We start from the raw sequence: 21151 nt of genomic DNA on the forward strand, positions 1-21151 counted from the left end.
TACAGTTTATGTTTGTACTACACTGACTCAGAAATATGGACTGCAGCTCGAGCTTTGTCACAAACATATGACCACTTTTTGGAGACGCGGTAAGTACTGTAATCAGAAAAATTATTAATATTCCTTGAAAACAAATGTTTCTAACTTTGTAACTTTTTTTAATCAGAGAAAGTAGCTTTACTATTCAGGCGGTGGCTGCATCATTGTTTGGCAGTTTTCTTCTGCAGCTATTAGGAATTGATGAAAAGATGGCTGAAGACCTTGTTTGACAAAGTCCAAATATAGGATACACTTTTCTGGAAAATGATGCTTCCGGTTTTATGGTTTACATTTATGCACCAGCTGCTTTGTTTTGGTCCCTCACATAAAAATCTAATAAGCAACATTAAAGTTGTGGTTGTAACGCGACCAAATCTGAAAAAGTTATATCTGTATTAGGGCTGGGCAACGATTAAAATATTTAATCGCGATTAATCGCCCTGATTAATCGCGATTAATCGCGATTAATCGCATTGTATTTACAAACTCCAAGAATGAATTCAAAAGTAGTGTAAAGAGCACTTTTATTTTAATGTTCTGCTGCCATATGAACAAAAGTGTTGTAACATTTGTAGCACTTATTTTATACTGGATATTTTCAACCCATCTATTGAATTTAGTGCACTAGTTGATCTTTTCTTCATAAGAGAACAGCAAGCACTGCAGCCAAATATGGCCTTTTTTGACCTGCTGTATATTAGCCAGTCCCTAAGCTTGATGTATCATGAAACTGTTGACCTTTTGGGTTTTGTGGTTTTTATTTTATTATTACAATTAAATAATAATAATAATAATAATAATAATAATAATAATAATAATAATAATAATAATGTTATGTTCAGTGTTTTTTTCGCTAATCCACCTCTTATATATTTCAATCCTTATGTAATTTTGTCTGTGTTGTGTGCACCTGCCTGTTGCTTTAATCCTATAAATTTCCCCGTCGTGGGATAAAAAAAGGATTAGCTAATGTTATCTTATCTTAAATAACACTTTTTAATATATGTACTGGGTTCTTTCAAGGTCTTAATTACATGTTATGTGTGGGCTCCAGTAACATCCATCCATCCATCCATCCATCCATCCATCCATCCATCCATCCATCCATCCATCCATCCATCCATCCATCCATCCATCCACTGATCTACCTGGATGTTCCCTGGAGGACTGAAACGCCTCAGTCAGAGACGTCAGTCTGTGGGTCTGTCGGGGCAATGAGAGAAGTTTCCTCTCCTCTCTCCGTTTCTGGGGCTCGACGTTTTCATGTTTTTTCACGTGCTTAGATAAATTTGTTGTGTTTCCACTGAAATGAACCGGCTTTTTACAAAACATACAGCTTGATTTCATTTACGGTATTAAAATAAAGCCAAACGGTGCTACTTCCCCTGTTCATGTTTTTTCGCTGCTGCGGTCTCTCTCAGCTGTTTGTTTGTCAAGTTTGTGTGAGAGCTGAGTGGGCGGGCCAGGCTGAGCCTGCGTGCTGATTGGCTGGCGCCGCTGAGCCATGTACGAGAGGGGAGGGGGAGCGGGAGAGTGCTGCCGTTACAGCGCGCTGCAGTCAGCACGCCTGCTGACTGACACTGACTGAAAGCATGTGAGCAACATGCGTTAATGCGCGATAAAATAAATATCGCCGTTAATAGTCTAATGAATTAACGCGAAATTAACGCGTTAACTTGCCCAGCCCTAATCTATATTAATAGTTTCGGATGGCACTGTCAACAGATCAGACTTTGACGTGTGGTTGAAATGCAGCTTGCCTTTTGTATTGTAATACACAAAAATATTTATATTTAAATTTAACAGAAAATGGTTCAGTGGACTTTCAGTGCACACTTTCCAAATTGTTGAGCTCAGGCTGGCTGGAAAATTAACTGGTTAACATTTAATCTAAATACCACAATAATTGAAAAGTATGCAGTTTTAAATGCCATTTCAGTCCAAAGTCCTTTCAGGTTCATCATGATTGCGGAGACATATAAGCCCTGAAGCCAACTCTAAACTCATCTTTTTGTTTAACAAGAGTTGTAAATCAGCTAAATGTTGCAACACTGACACTTATCTGCAAACACAATCTTGGTCATCCAGTTATAAATGTTTTGTTTTAATGTTGCACGTTAGAGTACTGGAAAGGTAGTGTCGGACTGTCAGCAGCCAGATTATACCGTAGCAACCAGGTACAACTGCGTACAACAGCCAGCTAACGCTATAATTAGCATGCTAACATTAGCCTTATCCTGCTTGGCCGGAGTAATTGCAAATAATAGTTTAAACAGATGAACCTAGAGCCTTTAAGCATCTAGAATGTATACCCAAAGCTGAACCACTTGTAGAGGTCCATGACTCTCTTCCTGATATATTGGCTGATTTCTTTTGCATTTTCAAAGATGTTAGACAGGGAAGTGTTGCATTTGAAGTGTTTCCCTAAAGGTGCATAGCCATGTTTGACTTTTTTATACGTCAGTAGCTCACTCTGGTTGCATACAAAACTTTTATGAAATATTATCACGTCCTGCTGGCGTATTGGTTGTTATTTTTGGTGTGTTATGCCTTGTTTTTGCTCAATTTGTCAGTAAATAAAGCCTTTTTTGTTTATTTACGATATTAACAGAAGTACTAACTGCGCATGCGCAGCAGGGGATAAAACAAGGAAGCGGCTAACAGCTATTAGCATCTCCAGGCGAAACAATGAAGAAAGGTCCAAAATCTAGTGAAAAAAGCACAAGAAAAATGAGATTCTAAGAGGGAAAAGACTGGAACGTTGGTGTTCACTGAAGCGGACGCTAAACCTGCCGAGGCTCAGCTGTGACTGCAGAGTTGATTGACTTGAGTAAATGTTCTGAAATAGGCTGTTAAAGTTTTCGTAGAATGGTTTACTTAATTAATAATTGTTGGTCTTCCATCATGCCGAGCTCCCACTTTATTGTGAGGCATTGCAGAGGGTCAGGCTTGGTCTGGCATTATTTACAATTCATTTATAGATTAAACAAACCAACATTATGATAGTTCTGCAATACTACCGCTAGATGACGCCACGTTTGTTTGTATTTGTTAATCACTCCCAAGAGCAAATAATTTATCGTCTCAAAACGGACCATCAAAACACTATCAGGATAGAGTTTTGGGGTATATAACCTTATTTTATCATGACCAAACAGTTTTTGGTGTTTTTTACAAGCCTATTACGTGGCTATATACCTTTGAAATACATCAAGTGGACGTTTATTTAACTCAGATATTGTGATTTGAGCTTCAATAATCAGAGGCTTCCAAAAGCCATGAAATCATAATCTGGACTTTACCAAAATTCTGGCATTTAGCGTTTAGGCATTTAGTAATTTTGGTTATTTTAGCTGATCTGAAACAGGAAAGGTTTGGTCTGATTTCATGTCAGAGTGAGGGGGAAAAAAAAGGGGCTATTATGCATCTTTTTATCCAGTGTATGTAAATATCAGCTTTCAACTGTATAGCATATGTTTGTTGGTTGAGGTCAACAACCGCGGGACTTCTCAACCAAAAATCCATTAACATTCCTGGCTGCACAGCCCAGAGTCTGCTCTCAGACCAGCGTGCTCATAAATTAGTCTGACAACCCTGTTGACAGATGGAGATAAACCGGCCCATTGTGAGAGAACTGTTGCTGCTCTTACCGAGCGCCACACCGCTGTTATTTGATTTGACTGTTTTGGGCCAACGACGAGGAAAACAACTCGCAGGAGGACCAAAACATAACGATAAGCCCACTTTTGTCAGGCAGCCAACACTTTCCTCTCCTCGGCTTCTCGCGTCGAGGTGGAAGCGGGGAGGGGAATTTTGTTTTCCTCCATTGAAAACAAGCCGTTTAGTAGAAATGGAAGGAACGTCAGGGTCCTGCTTGTTTGTGAGCTGCAGGTGGCTGAAGTCCCCCGACCACTCGTTTTCTTCTCTCAGACCCTGTTATTTGTTCACTTCTTCCATCACACGCTTGATCAACACTTCCCCTTCTTACGCTGAGCTGTTTGTACCCCGAGCCGCGTTCCGTTCTTCTTTGTCTCGAGCTTCAGCGTTCCTGTGACGCACTTCCTTCCATTGTATCAGGAACTGATACCTTAAAGCTGCTAAAGTTACTGTCAAGAATCACTCGAGTGAAGTGATTGGAAGGTTCTGGGTATCAGAGCGGGCAATTCACCTGACTTAACAAGGCTGTGGGTTAAATTATAGAGTAAGAGTTTGAAGACGAAGCTCAAGTTAGACAACGCAAAGGCAAAAAACAAAACAAAAAAAATCCCTTTCTAGTTGCAGATCTGCTCTTAGTTTTCAGGTAAAGAGGACAATCCAGGTCAAGGCTTGGAAATTTCGTTCTGTACGCACTCTGTGCATACAAAATGACAAATAAAGTTGTCTAAGTCTAAGTTTCACGAAGAGAAGTTTCACCGTTTGTTTACAGTAAAGGGAGAGTCTTCTCCACATCCAGATGGAGCGATGTGTAGGCAGGTTTCAGGTTGCGACACATTTCAGCCCAACAGGAAAAACTCTCCTCATCCTTTAGCCCTGACTGATATTGATGGAAATGGAACCTCTTACATAATCTATACCCCTGAACATCGTCATAAAAAATTATTTACTACCAAAATAAACCAGATTGTTCCATTTTACTGGCTGCCTACATATTCACGTGAATCCTGTTTAGTGAAAATGTTCAGGTTTTCTGAGCAGTTGGGTAAAAACATCGGTTTATTTTCCTGAAGACCAAATGAGCATTTATTTTTTTAAATTCCTAATTGTTGCTAAAATCGAATAATTGCTAAGTATAGGAACATAAATGTCTCAGAAGTGTCAAAAAGGATCTGTAGTGACCATGAACACAGATCTGGACAAGCGGAACAATATTCTTAGACAGATTAGATAGATACGGTATATTTTTGGAAAACCAAATGTAACAAACTATTCATATTAACTCTCAACACAGTGACACAGGGGTGATGAATGGGGCTTGTTCCGCATCCGCAGGATGGGCACCTTGCAGTCGCTAAGACAAACATGAACTCTTCTGCATAATAAAATATTCTACAGTCAAATGTCTTTCTAACAAGTGAAGCTTTACCCAAACTGTGTCACAGCAAAGACAGTCCCAAACATATAAATCTAGGAAAAAGAAAATAATGAAGCTGTTGCTATGGTCCACACAAAGTCCACACCTCAGCCTGATCAAAATGCCGCTGGGGGATAAGAGTTGTCTGGAAACAAACAGCTGCAAACCTGAACTGAAGCAATGCTGTAAAGATGGGTGGGCCAGAGTTGCTCAGAAATGATGTGAGGTGCTGATAGAAATCACTACTAAGACTGCTTCCTGCAAGCAGCTGCATCATGGGGCGTACCTCTTATTTCCCCCCCATTAATGCATGACAGTTATTGGAGCGCACGTTTTTTCCGCCATCTCTGTTGGTTGTCACAATGTCAAAGTTCAGCAGTTTTTATCTAGCCATCTTACCTGGGGTTTGTATGTTTGCAATAGGTCTATGCAGGACACTTTTCTGCTCCAATTTTATGGATGCTAAGCAGTTCCAGATGGAGAGACACCTCTCCTAATCAGATGCCCAGACCCTCTGAAGAGACTCCTTTTTGATGTAGTGGGTTTACTGTGACCTCCCTCCTGATCACAGAGCTCCTCGTTATCTAATGTAGAGCCAGGTCACCTTGGACTCAAAGAAAAACAAGCGGGAAAGAATTATTAGAGATAATGCCAGGAAATCTTCAGAAAATTAAGGAATTTCTTGTTATGTTTGGATATTTTTCCCCTTTCTGCACAACTTCAAAGTTCATGAAATCTCATGACACATAGCAGAAACGGCATAAATACCGAGAAAAAGACAGCTTTGTCAAATCAGAGCTGGGAATTCTCCAACAACATCAGGGAAAAAGTGGGTAACAGATGGGTACTTTAACCTGTTTGTAAAAAAATAAAAATGACCCAAAGATCTGTTTTTTTTCCTGCGATTGATCATAATGTAAGGCCACCATCCGAAGACTCCATATTTCTCTCCCCACAGTCATTTTCTGGAGGTCATGGACATTCCTATTATCCCTTTTGATTTGCTAAAGTCGACTGCTCTGCATCTGTCACCAAGGCAACGGGTAAATGAAACCGCTGATGGAGGGTTGTTTTAATTCAGATCACCCGCTTCTTGGGCCATGCTCCTGCACAGCTGGTGGTCTGTGATTGGATTTCTATTTCAACGTCTGACCTGCACAAAACACTGAGATGAGGAGGAACGTGCGAGTTAATGCACGCAGACAACCTGCTGTTCGACGCTGAATCTGCCCCGCTTTCCGCTGCAGACACGCGTTACTGTTTCTTTGCAGTGTTGCATAATAAAGCAGAGCATTAAGTGTGCAAGCAGGCTACTCACATGATAATAAACCCCACCGTCAGTCATCCTGATTGCTCTTTAACCCAGTCTCCACAGTCTGAGTCAGCACTTTGGTGCCTACGTATGTCCCACTGACAGCACCTGAGCTGAGAGATAAGCCATGCTGATCGCGCTGAGTATTATCCAGGCTAAGGTTTTACATTATGACAGGTGAATGACGCTATGGGCAAAAGAAAACGAATGGAAAGCAAGGGCAAAAAAAAAAAAAAAAAAAAATCTGAACTCACTGACACTGATCTCATGTAAACACCTGAACTATTAAGCAATAAAATGAGTCAGAGGTTGGCAACCCACTGTGGATGAGTCCCATTTTGTAGGTGCGGGTGGGATTCTTGCTCCCAGCCTCGGCAGCATCTGGAAAGCTCACCTCGACACACCACATCTGCATTTAAATCAATTTACTGTCAAAAATATGAAGCTATCTTGCCAATTCAGTGCAATATTAGTGTTTATGTTGTAAAAAAAAAATGGTACTAAATATTCAACTCTTGTTTTCTTCCTGCTACAAAATTTGCAAATTGCTTTTTATGTATTTACATGTCACACCGGATGGGAGGAACTGTTGTGACAAATGAAATATTAAAAAAAATAAAAAAGTTGGATCTTCAGTCGCTGAAGGCTTTGCTGACTTGCCAACATCTTCACACAACTTATAATGTTTTACTTTTTTTTTTTACCACATTGCAACCGCAAACTTTAATGTATTTCCTTGTACTGGACCAACACAGTGTAGTTGCAAAGTAATCCAATAAAAAATCTGAAAAGTGTGGCATGCATATGTATTCACTCCCTTTTACTCTGATTTCCCCCAAATAAGATACTGTTCCACCAACGGCCTTCATCTAAGTAGTAAATAGAGTCAATCTGTGTTTGATGAATTCTCAGTATAACTCCGGTGGTTTTGTGACTCTTGGGGAGGTTTGTTAGAGACAATTACAGAATCATGCAGAAGAAGAAACAGCAGCAGAGAGGTCAGAGGAGAAGCTGTAGAAAGGTTTAGAGCAGGGTTAGATTATAAAACAACATCCCAAGCGTTGAACATCTCACAGTCAATCTGTACTGGACATGGAAAGAGTATGGCATGACTGCAATTATACCACAACACGGTCATCAAGATAACACTGGAGGAGCTGTAGAAATCCACCTCTCAGGTGGGTAATCACTGGTCGTGTACTCACACATTAGACCTTTGTGGAAGAGTGGCAGAAAGAAAGTCATTGTAGGGTACACCCCAACCCTAACCCTACATCAGACGTATGGAAGAACGTGCTCCTGTGAGTTGAGGCCAAATTTGAACTTCTAGGTTTGCATGCAAAAAGTTCTGTATAAAAAAAAAACTAACACGGAACTTCACCCAGAAATTATTCCCATAATGAAACATGGCAGCGGCAGCACCATGATGTGGGAATGAGGGAACAGAACGTGGCCAGAATTTATGTGTAAGACATAAATGAAAGCAATGCATACTCTTCCTGTATCTTTCCAGTTATCCACTACTTTGTGTTGATCAACATAAAAATCACAATATAATGTATTGAAGTTTTGGGCTGTAATAAGACAAAAGGCCAAGAAGTGTAAGGTGCATTAATGCTTTTAATTAATTTTCTTCTACAGATCTTGAAAGGTTTTCTAAAAAAATCATGAGGCCCCATTTGATCAAAAGTCACACAGATTGTCATACAGTTGACTTCTATCTCTATGTTAAATGTCAAACTGTGTTATTAGTGAGTAAAGGAGCTGGCATTCTTCTGGGGAATCATAAACAACAGATTTTTGTGACCATTTATTATTAGGTTTTGACCACAGGAACATTCTGAGTTAATAAAGTACAAAGGTTTTAACTAGGAATGACCTGATGTATCATTTAAAGATAATATCTTTAACTGTACCATTTTACTGTGGCTTGATTGGAATTTTTTGTTATTAATTAATTATTCTTTAACAGATTTGCAAATGCCCAACTTAAACCTTTAACCATCAGCAGAAGTGGCAATTTAAACTAAGGAGAAAAAAAATATCAAAACATCACAGTTAAGGATAAATTGGTATCTTTAATTAGGTAATGTTTGAAGTTTATTGATCATGGTATAATACTTTATCATCCCTCTATTTTTGCTTTTACATTATTTAACAATAATAACGTTTTAAAGCAACAAAAAAAATACTTTGGGCTGCACGTTCTCTCTTTTTGTTTACATAATGTTAAAGTACAAAAGAATACAATAAATCACTTGACAGAAATTCATACAATATAGTTATAGATTAACAAAAAAAAACATAAAATGCTTTCCCTCATCCTGTTTGCTTTTTTTTCTACCATGTCTGTGCTGAACTTCTTTTAATTAGAAATTACTCTTCGTGTCACACATTTTTTTATGTCTTCATAAACAAGCTGAAAGCATTTGAATACATGAATTGTAATTGGATAAAATAAAGTGTTCTGTGCAGACACACACACACACACACTTCTGCCACTCCATGTTTATCAGGGTCAATCATCCCAAACCTGATTGACCCAAACCAAACTTTCTGGAGCCGCAGAGCTCTTTGTTTCTTTATGACCCGATTTTACTGGCTTTTATTTCCTAGAACAGAGACTGGCCTTTGTTTGCACTTTCCAGGTTTGGGGATTTAACAGGCGGTACCTGAAGGCAGCATTAGGCACGAGCCGTCCTCCGGCACGAGTCAGCTTGCGTCACGAGCCCCCGCCGCGCGGCCAGGTAAGCCTCTTGTGTTGCAGTCTGACAGCCGCGTATAATTCCTGGAGGAGATGTTCCGTGCGCCTCACTCCTTCTGATGTGTGATGGCGGCATATCGACGCGTCAGTGGCGCACAAGCTGCGCATCGGCTGACCTCAATGCGCGCGCTGACCCACGCGCCTCTCTCTCTCACCTGACCTGACCGTGACCCCCCCTTTGGATGGGCTCTAGTCTGATGTGCTTGTGCTTTTTTTTCCGCAGACTTAAACCTAAGATTTTGACTCTTTTTGGGACCTGTCACCAACATCAAACCGTGTTTTGCCGCCAGCAGCAGCTCAGATGATATTTAAGGCATTAATTATTATAGGACTATGGCTGATTAGATTCCCCTCGAGCAATTTAGCAGAAACTGTGTCGCTTAGCAACACTGCTCCCGTTCAAAAAGCTTCGCCGCTGGCATGTTACAGGCTAAGCATTCATCATGAATTAATATCACTCAAATAGAGATTTATTAAACATCTGCACGCTTTCTGCTCCTGGGAACAGCAGCACACTCGCTGCATGGTTGCAGATCACAGCGAGGGTCAAAAGCTAATGCGGCGAAAAAGGACTCCTAGTAACTCTGCCAAGGTTTCACATGTTGCAGCGTTGCAGTGCAATGGAAACGTTTCGTGTTCTGAGCTGCCAGTGATCAAATTCAAAAATCTTCCCGGGTGATCATTCAAACCAGAGCAGAGGTTCAGCTGCATCTCAGTAAATTCAAAGGTAATCAAAAAGTGCATTTTTTTCAGTATTGCTATTGAAAAACCTGCTACTCTATATTTTCTGTTGATTTTGATGATACTGGCATACGGCCATTAAAACCCAAGATTCAGTTTCTGAGAAAATTACATAAGACCAATTTTAAAGATGACTTAATGCAGTAATTTGGGCCTACTGAAAAGCATAACTGTGCACTGTGCATTATCCTAGAGGCCAGGTCGGGCTGAGCTACTGCTGTCAACAACTTCATCTAGATGATACAGCTTGCCCTGTCCCTTCAGAGTCTAACCCTGTTTGTCTCCTAGACATAGCTATTGGCTGGGCTTTTACTGCAACAATCTGTTTCATCCTCTTGACTGGAGAACTGGCTCAGAGCCAGTGTTGCCAGATCTTGTGAGAGAAACAAGCGACCGACCATCTCTGTGAAAACAAGCCCAAAACAAGCGCAACAGGCAAAACCACCGCAATGTACTGCAGCCTCCGTTCCTATGCTGCTGTTTTTCTACATCCCGTGACTATTCCTGGTTGTAAGATGGTTGTCAGTGAGGTAGCGGGGAGGGGTTGGCATATGGGTGTATGCGGGAAGATGTTTTAGACATTATATGTCTAAAACATATAAACTCACACTGTATATAGTGTAGAAACGTGCGCAGGTCTCTGTATAGGTCTTGCTTCTCGTCGCTAATTTTGTAGCCCAAAAAACAAGCAACTCACAAAATTTACAAGGGACTTCAGGAAAAAACAAGCTCAATAATAGGGGGACTTGACATCGCTGCTGAGAGACTATTGGCTTAACTGTGTTGCTATGGAGCTAGAGCGCCATTACCTCTCCAACATAGAAAGTATTCCTGGATCAGTGCTTCTGTAAAGGACCAATCTCTTTGTGTGATTTGAATTTGACTCTGTAAAGTGCCTTGAGATGACATGTGTTGTGAATTGGCGCCATATAAATAAACTTGTATTGAACATGCATTCGATATTTGGTCGGAGCTTCTTTTGCATAACGTACAGCATGGATGCAGTGCTGCATGGCGCTGATCAACCTGTGGATCTGCCGAGGTGTTCAAGAAGCCCAGGTTGCCTTCAGCTCATCCACAATGTTGGGTCTGGTGTCGCTCATCTTCATCCTCATGACAATTCTCCACAGATTCTTCACGGGTTTGAGTCAGAATCTTTTGGCTGTGTGGGCAGGTGCCAAGTCCTGCTAGAAAACAGTATTAGCAGTTTCCTAAGGTTTGTTAGCAGAGGGAAGCATGAAGTACTCTAAAATTTCTTGGTAGAGGGCTGTTTTGACCTTGGACTTGAGAAAACACAGTGGACCAACACCATCACCGACTATATGAATACTTTGCACTGGACCTCAAGCAACGTGGATTCAGTACCTCTCCACAGCTCCTTCAGACTGGGATCTTGATTTCCAAATGAAATACAAAAATTTGCTTTCATCTGAAAAAAGGACTTCGGACCACTGAGCAACAGTCCAGATCTTCTTCTCCTGGCCCAACAGAAGGATTGTGAAAGCTGTGATCCATGTCCTGAATTTTTGCGTTGTGGCTCTTGAAGCTCTTATTACGACTTCTGTCCACAACATATGACTATCCAATAAACCCGTAAATTGGCTCTCTTTTCCAATTCTCTCAAGGTTGTCTGTAGTCGTTGCACATTTTTCTTCCAAACTATTTGTTTCTTCTGTAGCAGTGACCTTTTAGGCCTTTCTCTCCACAGGAGGGGTGCTGTTGATTGTCTCCTGGACAGTTATTGACACCCTGTCTCTTCCTCATGATCCTGTAGGGCATAACATAAAATTTATTTATGAAAATAAGTCAACATTTCAATGTCTTAATTTAAAAAAGAGGCCCTTTTTTAGTCAATTTAACTCATTTTGTGTGTATGTGTTTACCCCCCCCCCCCCCCCCCCCCCACACACACACACACACACACCAGTTTGAAGATAAATAAGTAAATAACTAAACTTTTATTCACCAGGGCGATTGGTTCTGGCAAATGTTCCCGCTGGAAGGAGCTTCAGGAGCTTCAGGAGCTCAGAACACCCGGCTGTGGTGATGCAGATTAAAATAGGAACCGTAGCAGATTGGATTATTCTTAATAGGACGTTTTATATTGGGGAACGTGTCACATTCTGGGCGCCGTGCCCTTGTTTATGAGGTGCGTCCGAATTACAATTAGCCCACATTTCACAGAGATTCAGCTCCCGCGTTTGTTGTGTTGACCTAATCAGTGCCGGCGCATTGCGTCTGACCGCTCTCTCCTAATCACGCACAATGGGTCTGAGACAAATTACACAAAGACCCACTGGTGTCCCTAAACTTGTGTGTCCAATCGGAGCCGACCCAAAGCAGAACCAAACTAAGCCGCCTAGACCAATTTACTAGTGTAAACATACAAAGAAACAATTTATTATATATATATATATATATATATATATATATATATATATATATATATATATATATATATATATATATATATATATATATATATATATATATATTATGTCGTACATGTTACTACAGTCATAGTTAAAACCTGCCACTACAGTTTATTGATCTCTGTTGCTTGTGTCTGCATTTTTATGCACTCTCGGTATGCAAATAAATCTCAACAAGTTAGTAACAGTTACTCATGGGAGATTTTTTGAGAAACAGCCAATTAAACTTGCTTCCTTTCCCGATTCTTCTGAGTCTCCACTGAAAGTCTGTACACAAAACAGAATGGCAAGTGAGAACTAACGGAGAAATATGCAATCCCATCTTCACTACTTATTTACAGCTTTCACCGTCTAAGACACTTTATTCCAGCTAATTGTTTAATTTAATAATGAAACTCACTGCTATTGCTATGAAGTTTCATTATTTTAGGAGGGTGCCCTGCCAAGTTTCTCTTATGCGTGCGAAGTAAAACGAAGTAATGGTTAAGTAACCGTCAATTTTACAGTTTTTAGTCCTTGGGCACGTAAAAAAAATTGTTTTCAAAGATAATTGTAATTTTCCAAACACCAAAAACAAAGGAGGATGTGTGAGACATGCACCTAAGCTTGCTGTAGATACATCTGACATACTTTGGGTTGAAGGATATGTTATAAGAGGGGCTCCGTGTTGTACATGCCTCAGTAGCGAGATGGAGGTGAAATCGTAAGCTTTGCGATCTTTCTATTGATTTTTCAGCGCAGCAATTTATTAGCTTAGCATTCAGTTAGTTTATCTAGCATTTATTTATCTTGTTCTAGTAGCCCCAACCACACCCAGCCTTCACCGCCTCCTTTAAGCACATCTTTTAGATATTAGATGTGGCCGGAGTGAAGCTCTGGCACGGGGGTGAGTTGTCCTTTTAAAATGAAAATGAAGAGACTGATGATGGAGTGAAAGCAGGTGAATGATGGGATGGATTTAAAAACAGCTGTGAGGAGAACCAGTAGCTGGAGGCATCCATCCATTTTCTGATGCCGACTCAATCCTTGCAGGGTCGCAACAACCGTGTATCTCCAAAGGTCCAGGGCAACGAGGTACCAAGGTACCCTCTGAGCAAGATTGTCAGTGCATTACAGAGACAAGCAGCTACAAAGACCCCGAAAAGGCAACTCAGACACCAGGTAATCTAGCATAATGGAAAGAAGCCAGATAACCCACATGTACTCACAGAGCGTGCAAACCCCATGCAGAGAGGTTCTGTCCAGGATTGAACCCGGCACCTTCTCGCTTGCAAGTGCTGCAGTGCTCACAACCAGTCCACTGTGCGGCCCATGCAACAGGAAATGTAACTGAGCAACAGGAATATGGGGAAACACAGAAAAAAGCATACACAAAAGCTAACAGAACATGACCAAATCGAAAAGTGAGCAGAAACACTAAACGCTGGAATCTACACAAAGTCCCAAACCAACACAAAAAGACCCACAACTCAACACCAGATTGATAAATAATGTTCTACAACTCACAACAATGTAAGCTAATGTGTATTTTTTTTTTTTTACTTTTTTTTTAAGCCAGTAAACCACCACGTTTGCTAGACATCCATCTACTCATTAGAAATATCCATTCATCCAAGGATCTGGAAATAAGCGTTCCCAATGGTTTCGCTGGGGACTGTGGCCACAGCTCCCTCGAGATCTTTAACAAGCTCTTCCCTCTCATTCTGGCCTGATTCCACACTTTTCTCATAATCACCCCACGAGGGGAGATTTTGCACTGGCACAGCAAGGGTGAATGTAATCCTCTACTTCTATCTTTAAACATATCACCGCAGCCTGTTTCTTGCGGATGATCTAGCCTCGTGCAGGTCCCTCGCATCCTCAGACAGATCTTTGGTATTTCCCAAAGTGGTGGAGAGGTTTAAATGACAGAGGTTGTGTCTGTAACAGGTGCCTTTTACAGACACAAAGAGCTGAGTACTCTCTTAAAGGGACGGGACTAGTTTGTGTGTCTCATGGTCACATGACTAGTCTCTGGAGGTCCCGGTGCTTCGCTGGTTGATGGGATAGCTACTTAATTCACTCAAGCAAATGATATTCAATTGAGAACTCTTATTTGAATAAATTTTTCTGGATTTGTTTGCAGATCTCTCTCTCTCTCTCTGTTAAAGCAGGGACCCTTAGACCATTAATGCTGTTGGAAGGGTGTAAACTTACAAATGCAGTTCTGGATCAAACAATTCTTTTCTCCCATTCTATATGGTATTTATCTATATAAAGTCAATAATGTGTTTGAATAGTTTCTAACTGATTTTCATAGTCACCGTATGTATATTTATAGTGGCTGGAATACTAAGAGATGTCCTTGATGTAAATGTGTGAAATAATTTTTTTTTAAAGAACGAGGTTTGCCACAACTTATATGCACACCCACCTTAATCGTTGTTTAAACATAATTACTGCATATTTACTGTATTTATATTGTAATATAGATATTGACACCAGCCCAGGATGGTCCTATGTTTAATATGCGGACACCCAAATTATTTTTGTGAGGCCACCATTCAAAACGTTGTTGAGACGTCCCTGCCTGCGTCGGAGCGCACAGCACAACCTGTCAGGACTTCAGAAAGCTCACAGCGGCTTTAAAGTTGGCACCGTTTGAAAGTTTTCGCAAATGAGGGACCGAAACCGGACCCCGGGCGTCCGGGGCGCTTTCTGAGAGCTCCGGGTCCGACGGACTGCAGCTGGAAGGGGAGGGAATCCCTCCGGTGTCTGACGCCTTCTTCTTTTCTGTTCTGTTCTTTTTTTTTTTTTTTTTTTTTTTTTTTTTTACCAAGGAAACCCACACGCGCTCTCTGACGCAACTGCCCATTTTAGGAAACCTGCGTCAATGGGCCGAAGAAAGTGAGACAGAAACGGTGAAATCCACAGTAGATCACTGACGTCCACCGGCACCAAAAATAAACCCCTTTGCTTTTGACCGTAAACCGGGCTTCGGATCTTTGGTCTCTGGTGTCCGGCGGCAGAAAAACGAGCTCCGCTCTCTTTGCGCAGATCCAGAAGACAAGAGGAGAGAGGAGAGAGGAGAGAGGAGAGGAACCCCTCCCCCTTTCTGAACGTTGGCAACGCCCCGCCGTGACGTCAGCCGTTTCGTTGGTGTTGAAAAGCCGTCGCGCTTCTTCTTAGTGCCATTGAAGTGAGTCATCTCTAGGAAGTGGGGTGAAAAGGGAAAGAAAAAAAAAAAAAAGTTCGAGGTGTTCCGTGAGCGGCAGAGAGAGCTCAGAGCAGAGTAAGTAGGCAAGGCGGCGGAAAATATTCAGAAGATTAAAAAACCTGCCTGAGTCACTCTGACTGCTGACTTCAGGCTAAAGTTTGCGCACCCGAGAGGATCCTTGATAGCCTAGTCTACCTGAAAGCACAAAAAGTACATAGTTTACTCTCAGGGCTACCTGGCGCAACCTGCAATATCTGTAAGATGTTTTAGATCAGGTGTAGTAATTGCACTTTGCCAACTCGTTCTTGGATACCTGAACATCTCCAAACAGAGGATTCTTTTTTTTTTTTCCTTGCTGGTGCCTTTTTACTGCGGGGGGAATTTGTGTGTGAGAGAGAGAAAGAGAGGAGAGAAAAAAAATCAGGGAAAAAAAAAAAAGCTCCAGAGCTCTTGACAGTCCCCTGAAATCTTCCTCTCTCCCGGATCATGTACCAGGACTACTCCGGGAACTACGACACCTCGTCCCGCGGCAGCAGCACATCTCCGGCCCAGCCAGAGTCCTTCACAAGCGGCAGCAGCACGATCGGCAGTCCGATCTCTACCTCAAACTACCAGGTGAGAGAAAACGCAGCAGCTGCAGGCGCCCTCTAGGAACGCATTTATTATTACAATTATTAAGCGCTTGTAAATAATAAATCGCCATATTGATGACTGAACAGATGGTTTAAAAAAAATTATGTTGGAAAATGTGATCTTACGCGCGGGTCTGTCGGCGGAAAATCGGGATTTTACGCACGCAGACAAAGCGTGTATTATCTATAACAGAGCGTTTCATGCGATTTAATTTCTCTTCAGACCGACGTGGATTCGAGCCTCTGATTTCCAGATGACATCCATTCAGTTCCGTCTGTAAATCTGCGGCTCCCCTCGTGTCGTCTGGCCGGGTTGAGATCCATTTTTACGCGTTTTATCTTTGGAGAACAGGCAGACCCTGAGCGGAGCGGAGATAAAGCGCGTACTGGATGCAACAGGCGCGTGCGGCGCCGAGTAAATTCATGGAGAGACGCTCTTAAAAAAAAGCAGCTTTGCTGTTTTGTTTTTGCTTGCGGTTGTAGCAGATTCTGATTGGGGACCGTCGAATGTCGAATATTTATTATTTATTCTTGTTATATTCGTGTCTAGATTGTCTGATTAGATGCGACGGGCTCTCCGGCCGCACATGGCACATTTCCTTCCAGCGGGAAGCCGCTCACACAAATAGGACGATCAAAAGCCTGCAAACGCTTCCTTACCGAGGAAATGCCAGTCAGTGGGTCGCTTAAAAAAACAAAAAAAAAACAAAGACAACGGGATCTGGGAATTAACTCAACACAGCAGTGTGTTTGTGCGTTTCTGAATAAAAACAGGATCCAAAAGCCAGTACTAAGCATGTTATTTCCCCACTGCCCGGTCTTACCTCTGTTGCACTTCTGTGGAAAAGTGGCGTCAGGCTCACGCAACCTTACAGTAAACGACTTTTGGCCCGCATCTATCGCCCTGTAATCAATCACTGCCTGTTTCCCATTACATGGCCTCCTGTTTCTGTGTTTATTGGAGCAATTGCATATTTTATCACTGTCCAGGCATTTCTGGTAATGACTCCAAGGAATTTCTCTGCAGCGAAGTTTATCCATCCGGGCTTGTTTTATTGCTTAACAGGAATTTTTCTCTCTCTCCGTCGCAAATGCCTACATAAGAATTCCCGGCTTGTTCCAGTTGGCTGCCTCCCCCCCTTTTTTACTGGAACTGAGCTGTGTTCACACGTGCTGGACGAATCTCGTACACAGTGACTCATTATTACAAACAAAGTTCCAATAGACTGCCGGGATATCCGACGGAAAGTCGGGAATAACATGGGGGGGAAGACGCGGGACGTGCGTAAATTACGCGCAGCTGACGGGTTCTCCATCTGTGGAGGAGCGCTGATCTGCTCGGAAAAGTGTCAAAGTGTGTATGTAACGTAGACACCTAACAAAACCCCCAGCTGCATCTTCAGTTGGACTTCATTGTGAGACAGGGGCGAGTCCAGAAAGCTTTGAACGGGTGACCAGCCAGATGGGGACTAATCTGATCATTTTGACGTGGCACACAGGAAAAAGGAAAAAAAAAACACATCAAACATCCAAAATGAATTTCCAGTTAAGTGCCATTGTTGTATTTTATAAAGGAAGGACACTCAAAAGTTGCACATCATAAAAATGAGCAGCTTGATTAATTATCAAATAAAAAACAACTTTTTCAACTATGTGCTCATTCTCTTTTTTTTTAAATTCCTCTTCATAAAAATATTCTGTTGATGAGCGCTTGGCTTGGCCAGGGGTGGAAACTGCCCTCGATACCGTCGTAGACACCTCCATGGATGAGATCGGCGCCTGTTCTGGGCTTAAAAGTTTTCCACAAATGATTGCATTTTTCCTTCCAACGAATCCTCCCCTAACCTCCAGATGTGCAGCAGACCGGGCCCCCGTTTCAGGGAGCAGACGCTTCCCTGAAACGGTCTCATCATCATCGTCGTGCCTTTTTTGTAGAACGACGAGATGCGCTGGACACCTTTGGGCTTTCCCACATGATTCACCGCATGTGTCACCGTTCCACTCTGGGGGTTACAGTCGACGTGGATTGAATCATTACTAGAAGCTTTTAAACATGAGAAAATGTGCGAATTTAATAACAGCAGGAGGCGTCGGTCACATTTGTGCTTCCAGCAAATTTATAAGACGAGATGCGCGGAGAAATTAGGACGCATCCTTTGGAAGTGAAGACGAGCTTTGTCCAAATATAGTGACATTTTTGTTCACCACTCTTTTTTTTTCTTCTTCTCTCTCTCTCTCTGTAGAAGTACAGGGTTGACATGCCTGGCTCCAACAGTGCCTTCATCCCCACAATCAATGCAATCACAACCAGCCAAGACCTGCAGTGGATGGTGCAGCCCGACCGTCATCACCTCCATGTCCAACCCGTACTCCCGCTCCCACCCGTACGGGCATCACCTGACCAACGGGCCGGGGCTGCTGGCTCACAACACGCTGGCCGGCCCGGGGTCATCCGCTCCACCGGCGACCTCAGACGCCGTAAGAGGGAGGAACAGGTGAGGCGGCCTGAAGGTTTTATTTAACAGTCGCACTGTCTACTGGATCCAACGACCTATTTTAAATGTTTTTCGTTCTTTCTTTCTTTTTACTCGTGAACGCAGCTGACCCCGGAGGAAGAGGAGAAAAGGAGGGTGAGGCGGGAGAGGAACAAGCTGGCCGCAGCCAAGTGCAGAAACCGCAGACGGGAGCTGACGGAGATGCTGCAGGGGGTGAGCGTCGCATCCAGATGATCAGTGCGCAGAATTATTTGTCGGGGCATGTGGCCCAGACGTTTCGGAAGAGAAGCCCGAACTCCACTCCTGCTTTTGCAACCTCGCCAGACTGGTTTGACTCTTTAAGTGCAGGCTCTGACTGAAGAGATGACAGGCGTTGAAAAGCTTTTTGTCTCGCGCCGCCTGCAGACAGAGGTTGGGCTGTCTCGTAGGCAGACAGTAACGGCACCTAAATGGACTAATTAGGGGAATTAAAGAGAGGCTGAGCTTGTCAGGCCATCTAGGAGGAAGAAAACCTGGAGTGGAACTGGCTGCAGACACAAGCCTTTGGGCGTAAAGAGATACATTTCAAACATCTTGCAACGAAACCAAAAAAAAAAAAAATTCTCACACCTGATTTTTTTTTTTTTCACTCCTCCGGAAATATAAGCTTTCCAGGGAAATCTAGCAGAAATATTTACTTTTGAGACTCACGTCAGGCTTTATGAATGACTTCCTGATACCATTGCACAAGAGTCAAAGTCCGCAGCGTTTTCTGTCGGTGTGACGTTCTAAAGCAGTTCCCCCTTTTCTTTGCGGTGTTATTTGACACATTTCTGTCAAACCGTTGAGGAAGATGGCATCCCCCCGGTTAAGCAACCCTCAGGGTGAGGCGGACTGCTAACAGGTTGCATGGTGTGGGCCCCTAAGGTCTCATGACAACAAACAATAAAAATCTGAAGCAGATCAACACTGCCCTCTTTTGGCTCATTAGGAAATCACAGAAACAGTCTGGGGGCTCTGTTGAATGAATAAAAAGACATTGCACAGATTTATGATAGTTTTGTCTCCAAATGTCTAAACAAAGGATGCTCTACGTTGGTGCTGCTTATTACTGCCTTCACTCTCTTTCATTTCTATATAGTCACTGTCAAATTCAGACTGGACCAATTCTGCCCATAAATCAGCCGTGGCTCATAGCAGAAGCTAGCTACCGCTAAAAAAGATTAGGGACAAAAATCTAAATGGAATTTTAAAAAATTATAAAGTGTGTGTGTGTGTGTGTGTGTGTGTGTATTCTAATGTGTTAAATAAAAAGAAGAATAAATAAGTCAAACAATTAAAAACATGAAACATAGGTTGTGAGCTAAAGAATAGACTTGCTGAATATAAGAATGTTAAATAAAGGGTAAAAATAATAACACAGAAATATAATATGCATCAGTAACTGAGCCAACAATAAAAGGAAAAAGAGGGAGAAATAGTAAAAAAAATATATAAACGAAAGCAAATCTGTCTATTTAAATATACAAAATAAACAAACTGAATAAAAATAAATAAGTCTACAACAATACTTAAATAAATAACAATACAGGAAAATTAAAAACAAAATAGTAAGAATCAAAAGCCAAAAAAATTACAATATATTGCCTTTTAACATGGAAATTTTTAAAAATATAACAAATAAAAAACATACTTTTATAAATATAGAGAGCAGTTTTCATTCAAAAAAAATACATATTTACATAAATAAATAATTAATATAATGCATAAAACATCAGCAGTGGAACACAAATGAATTACACTATATTGAAATGGAATGATTAAACCAAAAAGGGAACTAAAATACAGTGTGTGTGTGTGTGTGTGTGTGTGTGTGTGTGTGTATGTGTGTGTGTGTGTGTGTGTAAGATGTAAATATATTAATAAAAAAATGTTTGCATCTGTATCTGAAGAAATAACCGAGAATGTTGAGAAATATTCATTGCAGTTGTACATGAAAAGGAACAGTGTATAAAATAGACATAATGAATAATAAAAAGTATATATATAAATCTATATATATATATATATATATATATATATATATATATATATATATATATATATATATATATATATATAGATAGATAGATAGATAGATAGATAGATAGATATACACACTTCTTTTCAAAAATGTATTCAAACAAAAAAGTTATCCATATATTTGTAAATGTAATAATTTTTTTATTAGTGCATTTTCTTCCTGTTGTGCCATAACATCCGAGCTGATGTCACGTTTCTCTCTGAACAGGAGACCGAGAAGCTGGAGGAGGAGAAGGCTGACCTGCAGAAGGAGATCGAGAACCTGCAGAAGGAGAAAGACAAGCTAGAGTTCATGCTGGTCGCCCACACCCTGTGTGCAAGCTGCCCATGAGGAGCGCCACCATCAGTCCCAGTCCCAGCAGCAGCAGCAGCAGCAGCATCGTGCAACCCGGCTGCAGCTCACCATGC

At 41.6% G+C, this 21151-nt stretch overlaps 1 protein-coding gene across 1 annotated transcript in view; it reads left to right on the top strand.

Moving 5' to 3' along the window:
- Positions 1 to 15539: 15539 nt before the first annotated feature.
- Positions 15540 to 21151, top strand: part of fosl2 (FOS like 2, AP-1 transcription factor subunit) — a 26504-nt gene continuing 20892 nt past the window's right edge. Inside the window, 8 exon segments of the mRNA XM_036132822.1 lie at positions 15540 to 16170; positions 18431 to 18523; positions 18525 to 18621; positions 18624 to 18682; positions 18788 to 18895; positions 20952 to 21048; positions 21051 to 21068; positions 21071 to 21126. Of these exon segments, the coding sequence (XP_035988715.1) occupies positions 16042 to 16170; positions 18431 to 18523; positions 18525 to 18621; positions 18624 to 18682; positions 18788 to 18895; positions 20952 to 21048; positions 21051 to 21068; positions 21071 to 21126 (657 nt within the window). The 5' untranslated portion in view covers positions 15540 to 16041.

Source organism: Fundulus heteroclitus, unplaced genomic scaffold, assembly GCF_011125445.2.
Source record: "Fundulus heteroclitus isolate FHET01 unplaced genomic scaffold, MU-UCD_Fhet_4.1 scaffold_55, whole genome shotgun sequence".
Lineage (NCBI taxonomy): Eukaryota > Metazoa > Chordata > Actinopteri > Cyprinodontiformes > Fundulidae > Fundulus > Fundulus heteroclitus.